General features: G+C 51.6%; 1 protein-coding gene across 2 annotated transcripts; it reads right to left on the bottom strand.

Annotated features, from left to right (window-relative positions):
• Nucleotides 1–222: 222 nt before the first annotated feature.
• Nucleotides 223–9,480, bottom strand: LOC102688820 (guanine nucleotide-binding protein G(q) subunit alpha-like). 2 transcript variants are annotated; one of them, XM_069186066.1, is made up of 7 exons: nucleotides 8,554–9,480; nucleotides 6,625–6,803; nucleotides 6,257–6,411; nucleotides 5,235–5,363; nucleotides 3,022–3,151; nucleotides 2,776–2,929; nucleotides 223–1,038 (listed from the first exon to the last, which is right to left on the bottom strand). In XM_069186066.1, exons 1-7 carry the CDS (start codon nucleotides 8,687–8,689, stop codon nucleotides 827–829), a joined length of 1,095 nt encoding a protein of 364 aa, XP_069042167.1. In that variant the 5' UTR covers nucleotides 8,690–9,480; the 3' UTR covers nucleotides 223–826. The 2 variants fall into 2 exon arrangements, with proteins under 2 accessions (XP_069042167.1, XP_069042166.1); XM_069186065.1 differs by having other exon boundaries at nucleotides 6,625–6,809; nucleotides 8,554–9,478.
• Between the last annotated feature and the right edge of the window lie 811 nt (nucleotides 9,481–10,291).

The following is a 10,291-nucleotide window of genomic DNA, read 5'->3' as shown; positions in this document are numbered from 1 at the left end:
CCGTGTCCTTCACACTGCTGACCCAGAGACCCGGTCACAGCAGGGAGAACTCCTCCAGGGACTTGACCAGCACCGTGTCCTTCACACTGCTGACCCAGAGACCCGGTCACAGCAGGGAGAACTCCTCCAGGGACTTGACCAGCACCGTGTCCTTCACACTGCTGACCCAGAGACCCGGTCACAGCAGGGAGAACTCCTCCAGGGACTTGACCAGCACCGTGTCCTTCACGGCGCTGACCCAGAGACCCGGTCACAGCAGGGAGAACTCCTCCAGGGACTTGACCAGCACCGTGTCCTTCACACTGCTGACCCAGAGACCCGGTCACAGCAGGGAGAACTCCTCCAGGGACTTGACCAGCACCGTGTCCTTCACACTGCTGACCCAGAGACCCGGTCACAGCAGGGAGAACTCCTCCAGGGACTTGACCAGCACCGTGTCCTTCACACTGCTGACCCAGAGACCCGGTCACAGCAGGGAGAACTCCTCCAGGGACTTGACCAGCACCGTGTCCTTCACACTGCTGACCCAGAGACCCGGTCAGAGCAGGGAGAACTCCTCCAGGGACTTGACCAGCACCGTGTCCTTCACACTGCTGACCCAGAGACCCGGTCACAGCAGGGAGAACTCCTCCAGGGACTTGACCAGCACCGTGTCCTTCACACTGCTGACCCAGAGACCCGGTCACAGCAGGGAGAACTCCTCCAGGGACTTGACCAGCACCGTGTCCTTCACACTGCTGACCCAGAGACCCGGTCACAGCAGGGAGAACTCCTCCAGGGACTTGACCAGCACCGTGTCCTTCACACTGCTGACCCAGAGACCCGGTCACAGCAGGGAGAACTCCTCCAGGGACTTGACCAGCACCGTGTCCTTCACGGCGCTGAAGACGGAGCGGATGTTGTTGGTGTCGGTGGCGCAGGTGAAGTGGGAGTAGATGCTCTTGTCCCTGTCTCCCTTCCTCTTGTCCTTCTTCACCGCCTGCTGCAGGTACATCTGCAGGATGAACTGCATGGCCGCCTGCACATCACACTGCTTTCCTGCCAGAGGGAGTGAGTACTGGAATTAACACTGGAAACACACACTGCACACTGTAGATACACACACTGTAGATACACACACACTACACACTCAATATAGATACACACACCATACACACTGTAGATACACACACTGCGCACTCACTGTATATACACACACTGTAGATACAAACCCTTTATACACACTGTGTACATACACACAACACACATACGTACTATGTATACACAGTACACACACAATATCAACACTGTACATACACTGTACACACACACTGCACGCACACACTATACACACGCATTCTACACTTACTATGCACACACTGTAGATACACACACAACACACACATACTGCACATACACTGTACACACAGTGCACACACACTATACACACACCGCGCACACATTATACATACACACTATGTAAACACACTGAACACACACTGTATACACACCATACACACACTGTATACACACATGATATACTCACACACATTATGCACACACACTTTATATAAACACTCACTGTAGACAGACAATATAAACACATGCTGTATACACTTTACACAAACACTACACACTGTATAGAAATGCTGTATACGCACACTGTACGCATACTTTATATACACACTCTGTAAACACAGAGTTTACACATTTTATACAAACGCTATACACACCGTACACACACACTGCACACACACTGCACACACACCGCACACACACGCACTGCACACACTGCACACACTGCACACACTGCACACACTGCACACACACACGTCTAGAATGCATCCTGCAGGCACAACAGCTGCTCCTCTGCAGCACAGAGGGATTTTCCAGACTCCACAGGCAGGTCTGGGGCTGGGCGGCACGTCAGTATGGTTGCTATGGGCAACAGTGAGGCAGATGGAGCTGCCAGACCAGCCCATTGCTGTAACTCTCCTGCAGGTAAGGAGCCTTGCAAGTGAGAACTACCCTTTCCAACCACCTGTGATTGAGTAATTGACCTCCAGCTTGTGTAACTACCCTTAATTGCTTAATTGGACCAATTAAGCAATTAAGGGTTGGTCAAATTACTTTATGGTAGTTAAAAACGATAGTAATAATCTGCATATATTTATATAGTACATTTTCATGCTAATGTGTCATAATGCTGTACTTACTGATTAAATTAGACGGAAAACTCCAATATAAGACTAATAAAACTGCCAGAGTAAAATAGAACATCCATAAGACACAAATTTAAACCATTCCTTAAAAATTGCTGTTGTAAAAACATATGCATTTAGGATTTGAGACATGCACTTCAGGATGAATGTGTGATCCGAGGGGTGGAGAATTTTAGAACTGTAGGGGCTGTAACAGACACTGATTATCTTCAAGCCGGCACCAGAAAACCTTCATCTGTGTCTTTGCATTTCAGATAAACAAATCAAGGACCAGGTGCTTTAAATACTAGTAAAAGTTCTATTTACCGCTAACTGCTATATTCCTATAATGGACCAGCAGTCAATGCAGCGATGCCAGCACAGGAATGTGTTCTTGTTAGCATTATAGCAGCTGATTTTTGCAATTGATATGAACTAAGATCAGAAAATCAGAAATTTTAGGTACAGCAGAGGTAATTTAGGTACAGTAGAGGTACTGTATGTGCAATTAGTCAATTAATGACCTTTAGGCAGCTAAGGCACTAAACTGGACTAAATTAATTGACTAATGTACAGTTACAGCAGGAGACTGAACCTTTGAACTGGGGGAAGTAGGTGACGAGGTGTGAGGTCAGGATCTTCTCCGCCAGGATGTCCTTCTTGTTGAGGAAGAGGATGATGGAGGACTTGAGGAACCAGGGGGAGTGGATGGTGGTGTAGAACAGGGCCTTGCTCTCCTCCATCCGGTTCTGCGGGAGAGAGGTGGGGAGGGGGGAGAGGTCAGTGAACAGGCCTCGCTCTGGCGCCGCGAGTGGGGCGAGACAAACTCGGGGGAACCTACATCGGTCTCCTGCTCCTCCAGCACCTGGTCGTACTCGCTGAGAGAGGCCAGGAAGATGAGGGACGTCACGTTCTCGAAGCAGTGGATCCACTTCCTGCGCTCCGACTTCTGCCCCCCCACGTCCACTATCCTGGAGAGGGCCCAAGCGGGCAGCGGGGGGCAGAGAGAGGGATCATGAGAACCGGAATGAACTAGGAACAGCGCCGAACCCCTGCCCTGCCACTGCAGGCCCTGCCTCCTGGCACGCACTGCCCAGTCTCCTGTGGCACCAAGCACTGCCAGCCAGGCCCGGCCTGCCCCATCTCCCATCTGCAGGGGCAGGGAGGGGGCTTGACGGAGCAGCGTGTTGCTGACTGCTCTATCTGTCCTCTTCTGTCCGAGTGCTTAGTCCTGTTTTGCACACTCCTCAGTTTCTCGATGAGGCTGCAACGTGCACTGAGCCGGGGGAAGAGGCCCAGGGTGCTGCTGGTCAGTGTGGGCGACAGGGAGCCCCCTGCTGTGGGATCCCAGTGTTCAGGGCTGGGGGGGCTGTAGCTTCTGTTCCACTCAGCTCCAGCAGCTGACATGAGCTTGTGCTGCACACACACTGTATCTGCACACACACTGTACACTTTAACTGTATCTGCACACACACTGTACACTGTAACTGTATCTGCACAGTGTATCTGTACACACACTGTACATTGTATCTGCACACACACGGTACACTGTAAACTGTAACCATACACACACTGTACACTGTATCTGCACACGCACAGTGCTACTGTATCTGTACACACACTGTACTGTACACTGTAACTGTATCTGTACACACACTGTACTGTACACTGTAACTGTATCTGCACACACTGTACACTGTATCTGCACACACAGTATACACTGTGCTACTGTTAAGTGCACACACACTGTGTATGACTGTAACTGAGCAGACACGTGCACAGTTGCAAGAAAGTTTGTGAACCCTTTGGAATTACCTGGATTTCTGCATTAATTACTCATACAAAATGTGGTCTGATCTTCAACTAAGTCACAATAATAGACAAACTCAATCTGCTTAAACTAATAACACACAAACAATTGTACTTCTTGTTAGTACTGAACACTTGGTTTAAACATTCACAGTCTAGGTTGGAAAAAGTATGTGAACCTCTAGGTTAATGACTTCTCTAAAAGCTAATTGGAGTCAGCTGTTCCAATCAACGAGATGAGACTGGAGGTGTGGCTTGGAGGTGCCCTGCCCTATTAAAAAGGCACACAAAGGCTGGTTACTGACAGAGTCAAGAAAGAGCTGTTCATGTAAACCATACTGCATGTCCCAAGTTTACAAAAGTCCACCTGGAACTTCTGGGACAGTGTTCTGTGGATGGCTGAGATGAAAGTTGAACTCTTTGGCAGAAATGTTTGAAGGACAAAAAGCACTGCACACCAACACCAAAATCTCATCCCAACCATGAAGCATAGTGGAGGGAGCATCATGGTTAGGGGCTGCCTTGCTGCCTCAGGGCCTGGACAGCTTGCCCTCATAGAAGGAACGATGAATTCAAAATTGTATCAGGAAATCTACCCGGACATTCTCCTGTAAGTGGTCTGTCACCTGAAGCTTAATAGAAGCAGGATAATGCAACAAGACAATGACCTGAAACACAGGAGTAAACCTAAAACAACAGAATGGCTTAAACAGAAGGAAATCTGTGTTCTGGAATGGCCAAGACCTCAACCCAATTGAGATGCTGTGGCGTGACCTGAAGAGAGCTGTTCACGCAAGGGATCCCATAAATATCAATGAACTGAAACAGTTTTGTATGGAGGAATAGTCTTAAATTCCTCCTAACCGTTGTGCAAGTCTCATCAGCAGCTACAGGAGATGTTTGGTGGAGGCTACTGCTGCTAAAGGAGGTTCCACCAGTTCTACCAGTTACTAAATACAGGGTTCACATACATTTAACGATGTGTTCCATATTGACAACTACAATTGTGTGTTATTAGTTTTATGCAGACTGTGTTTGTCTATTATTGTGACTTAGTTGAAGATCAGACCACATTTTTATGAGTAATTCATGCAGAAATCCAGGTAATCCCAAAGGTTCACAAACTTCTTCTGGCAGCTCTGCTACTGTAACTGCACTGAGTACCACACTTTCAGATGCTGGTCACCTTGGATGAGTCAAACCAGGTCATCTAGGGACTCGGGTCTTGATGGACTGGCTGGCTACCTGAGTAACATCTTCTCCACAGTGAAGGGATACTCGGTGATTCCTGTGGTGGGGAGTCGAACCCGCAGGACATCTTGAGAAGTGGGGATGTAGTCTGCAGCTGTGATGCGCTCCAGGTTCGACATGAAGCTACACAGAGAGTGGGAGGGAGGGATGAGGAGACAGTTAAAAGGAGAACAAGAAGGAAATGTGGAGCCAAAACTATAACATGGTTCTTCCTTTGACATCTGTTACTCTACAGTAGATTCTGTTCTCATGAGTTCAATCTCAAAGGTGACTTTTAAGGATTTGGCGCCCTCTGCTGTTCTGATTCAGTACTGATAATTTCTAGATGGGGTGTGTTTGAGGGGTGCAGATCAATGGAAGACCTGCTTGCAGAGCCCAGAAACCCTCTGCTCTCCACATGTAGTCCCTCCTACATGATGACTTCATGTAATGTGGTCATTTTCTACACTCCTTAAGAAATGGTGGGGAAAACAATATAGATGTTTACTGTCCAAAACAGATTGGAATATATTCTTTTGTCCAGATGGGTGCCTGATGAAGACCAGATGGGTGCCTGATGAAGATGGTTAATAATACTCCCAGACTTGCGAGCCAAACTGTCCACAAGGAATGGACCCCTTGTGATCAGCAGAGAATATGAAAGCACTGGTGAAAGGATTAAATCTCTCTCGCTCTAAGACCAGAGTTGGCTGGTTGTTCCTGGGAGATGCTGTGGAGATGAGTCTGGCTGACAGGAGACTTGTGCTGCTGTCTCAGGAAGTGCCCAGCTACTCCAGGGAGAGACCTTTCTGTGGCACTAGAGCTAGAAGCCACAGCCTGAGGTGTGGAAACAGAGACACCAGGTATGTTCCAGACAGCTTCTTATTCTCATGAAGGTGGAGCTGAGCTCTGCCTGACTGATGACAAGTCTCCCATGTCTTTCCAGGTATTTCTGTGACTGTACTCTCGGATCCCTGGAGGAGAGTTTCCGGCTAGCGATCCGCGGGCCTGGGCTGACCCTGCCATGGCGCACTCACTAGTCGGTGGAGTCCAGCAGGTGGAAGTGGCGGCGCTGGCTGTAGCACTGCCGGATGCCCAGGTCGGCCCACAGGCTGCGGATGGCCTGCACCTCCCAGAGCTCCAGCGCCCTGACCTGCAGCACGTCCACCTGGAGCAGGCGCTGGGCGTGTGCCTGCGCGGGAGAGAGGGCAGACAGCTCGGGGTGAGCAATCGCAGCCCCCCCAGCGCTCCAGCCCACCTGCACCCCAGCCCCCCTGTGCTCCAGCACTCCAGCACCCCAGTACCCCTGGTCTGATTCTGTTTTCTCACCAGCTGTCCCCACCCCTGCTGCACAATGACTCTTGTGTTGGGGTGCTGGGGGGAGAGCCCCACCATCTCCCAGTACCTCGTTCTCTGGGCGGCCGTAGGGGATGCCCAGCGTGGCCATGGCGCTGATCATGCTCTGCGCCGCGGTGAAGATGTTCTGGTACACCAGCTTGGCGAAGGCGCGGCGCTCCTCCTCCGAGTAGCCCTGCCCGTGGATGATCCGCATCTGCTTGATGAACGTGCTCTTCCCGCTCTCGCCTGTGCCTGGGGGCCGGGGGGCGAGAGGAGAGGCAGAGAGACGCTGACCCCAGCAGAGCAGCCCGGCCAGCGGACACCCCTCGGAGGACACGGCGGCAGCCCTGGCACCCTGCAGCCCAGCGGGTGGGAGCCTGGCCAGTACCTGGAGGGGAGACTCCTGGGAAAGCTAAGGCTGCTGCTGCAAGAGGTGTGAGTGGGGCCAGCAGGGGGCGCTCACCCTGCAGTCTGTGTGGGTCCTAATGCCCCAGTATAGTGAGGGGGACACTACACTGTAAAAAGGCGCCGTCCCTCAGATGAGACGTAAATCCGAGGTCCTGACTCTCTGTGGTCATTAAAAATCCCAGGGTGACTCTCAAAAAGAGTAGGGGTGTTACCCCAGGGTCCTGGCCAAATTTCCCCCTGGCCTTCACCCATCATGGCCTCCTAATAACCCCCCTCTCTGAACTGGCTTCATCACTCTGCTCTCCTCCCCACTGGGAGCTGGTGTGCAGGGAGCGGACTGGCGCACTCTGGTGTGGAGGGTATCCCCATTATTAATATTATTATGATCGGTTGTGTGACACAGGCCATACAGATCTCACACCTCCCTGCTCCTTCTCCAGACCTCCAGTCCAGCCCAGCCAGACCGACCGCAGGCCCCCAAGTCTTCACTCTGTGGTCATGGTGTAGAAAGAAGCCCAGGACCCCTCAGGGGTGTCCGGTCTCGGTGTCTGATGTGTGGCTGAGACTCTGACCATCATTTCACAGTGCTCTACTACTCCAGTGCGTTTTTACCATGATTTCACGGTGCCCTACTGCTCTAGTGTGGTTTTACCATGATTGCACTGTGCTCTACTGCTCTAGTGTGTTTTTACCACAATTTCATGTTACCTTTCTGCCTAACTCTGCTTTTAGCATGACTTCACTGTGTTCTACTGCCTAACTGTGCTATTACCACAATTTCATAGTGTTCTCCTGCCTAACTGTTAATTTACCATGATTTCACAGTGCTCTAATGCTCTAGCCTGTTTTGACCATGATTTCACTATGCTGTACCGCTTAACTGTGCTTTTACCATGATTTCACTGTGCTCTACTGCTATACTATGTTTTGACCACGATTTCACGACGCTCTACTGCTCTAGTTTATGTTTACCATGATTTCATGGTACTCTACTGCCTAAGTGTGCTTTTACCATGATTTCACTGTGCTGTATTGCTCTAGTGTGATTTTACCACAATTTCACGGCGCTCTACTGCTTAATGGTGCTTTTACTGTGATTTCACTGTACTCTACTGCTCTATTGTGTTTTTACCATAGATTTCACTGTGCTCTACTGCTGCAATGTTTTTAACCATAATTTCATGGTGCTCTACTGCCTAACTGTGTTTTTACCATATTTTCACACCTGCCCTACTGCCTAACTACTTGTACCATGATTTCACAGTGCCCTACTCCCCAACTGTGTTTTCACCATGATTTCACTGTGCTCTACTGCTGTAATGTTTTTCACCATGATTTCGCGGTGCTCTACTGCCTAACTGTGTTTTTACCATATTTTCACCCCTGCTCTACTGCCTAACTGCTTGCACCATGATTTCGCGGTGCTGTACCACTGACGTGTCTGATCTCACTGACAGACTCTGCGAGCCCCGCGCTCAGGTGACCATGGTCCAGCGGGACGGGTTCCCGCGCGTCGGCCAGCCCTCGCTGGGCCGAGAGTGACCGCAGGACAGCGCCCATGGTCACCTCCCGCCGCCGCCCGCCTCACCCAGCAGCAGCACTTTGATCTCCCGTCTGTCCCTCTTCCTCTGCTTCTGCAGGATCTTCTGGATCTCCCGATCCACGGCGATCGCTTGGCGCTCCTCCTCGGACAGGCAGCACGCGCAGACCCGGCACCGCCCCATGGCGCGCGCCGGGCGGCTCCGGCGAAACTGCGTCTGTTTCACGAGTGGCGTGACGCGAACAGCGGCTCCGGCAGGGCAGCTCGGCACGGAGGTCCCCCCGCAGCACGAACAGGGTTGATGGGAAATAAACTGTTCTCGAAAGGCACGGTTTCCGAGGAGACGCGTCAGGTCGCTCCGGGGGGTCAGAGACCGGAGACGCTCCTCATCCTCAGCTCGGGGAAAAGTAAAGGGTGAATTAACTGCCCCGGGGAGGCCACTGTATTGTAGCCCCCACCCCTCCCGAGAGCGAACCGGTTCCCTTAGAGCCCCGAGCGCCGGCTGCTGAGAGTTTCAAGTCGGCGACACCGGTCCGTTAGAAGACGAAACTCCTGTTCTGATCAATCCCGCTCCGTCTCTTCACCCCGAGCGGTGAGTTAGTTAAACGTGCTTGCGCTGGACTCCCACAGTCCGGCCACTCACTGCGGCCGCCGGCTCGACCAGCGACGTCGAGCGCCTTCTCGCTGCGGGAAAGTCACAGAAAGTTGGAGAGATTCTCCAAGTGCAGCGTTTCCCCTAGAGGAAGTCCGAGCACAGCGCGATGAATTCACCGCAGGACCGAACACGGTCGGTCTCATGCCCTGTGGAAAAGAGACGGAGTTCCTGCCTGTTTCGCAGGTTACTATTCTCATAGGTGTAGCAGAATTTAAAATATGTGACAGAAAGGCGGAGAGAACAGGGCAGACTGGACAGGCGAGGGGACCGCACAGTCTCTATTAGGACTGCCGAGATGAACAGCGGGCGTGGAGCCGGAGGCTGAAGCAGCGTGATCACATGATCCCGGCGCTGCGAGGGAGGGGCTTGACTCGACCGCGCCCACCCGTCGCCAGGGGAGACTCCCCGTGGATCTCGGGTACACAGCACACCTGCGCACAGGAAGGCAGACTGACAGCCTGTCTGGGAGTTTGGACCTGGCAGTGAAGGCACTGGAGTGCTTTTGACGCCCTTATGAGACTCTACACCTTCAACCCTCCCATAAAAATCTGTCTGAGAGTATTGGAAAGTGTCATCCAACCCATTGCCCTATGCAGCAGTGAAGTGTGGGGTCCCCTCACAGAGCAAGATTACACTCAATGCGACAAACACCCCCTAGAAACACCCTCCCTGTGTGGAGGAAAACTCCTAATAATGTATACAGGGCAGAATTAGGCCAAGACTCGTTAAATATTTGTTATACCTGAGAAACAGTGACTAGCATTTCTCCCAGGGCAAGGCCATGCTGAGCCCAGAGAGGAGCCCCTCGGCTAGCTGGTCCTGAAGCTCACTGACACCAACCAGCCTCAGGACAGCACAGCTACAGCCACACAAAGCACAATCAACCAAACCACAGCACAAGATAAACAACACCACCTCACCCACTGGGACACACACACAAACTGTGACGCTACAGAACCCTAAATAGACAATACAATAATTGACCAGGGTGAGAAACAGCAAACAGACCCTGATGAGGTACAGGCTGAATGATCACAGCCTGGCCACAGAAACTGGACACAGACAGATCTGACTGCCCAGAGAGGACAGTCTGTGCTCCCACTGCCAGCAGGGAGAAACAAAGACAGAGGT

The sequence above is a fragment of the Lepisosteus oculatus genome, chromosome 29, assembly GCF_040954835.1.
Source record: "Lepisosteus oculatus isolate fLepOcu1 chromosome 29, fLepOcu1.hap2, whole genome shotgun sequence".
In the NCBI taxonomy this organism is placed as follows: Eukaryota; Metazoa; Chordata; class Actinopteri; order Semionotiformes; family Lepisosteidae; genus Lepisosteus; species Lepisosteus oculatus.
This window is presented reverse-complemented; position numbering and strand designations above follow the sequence as displayed.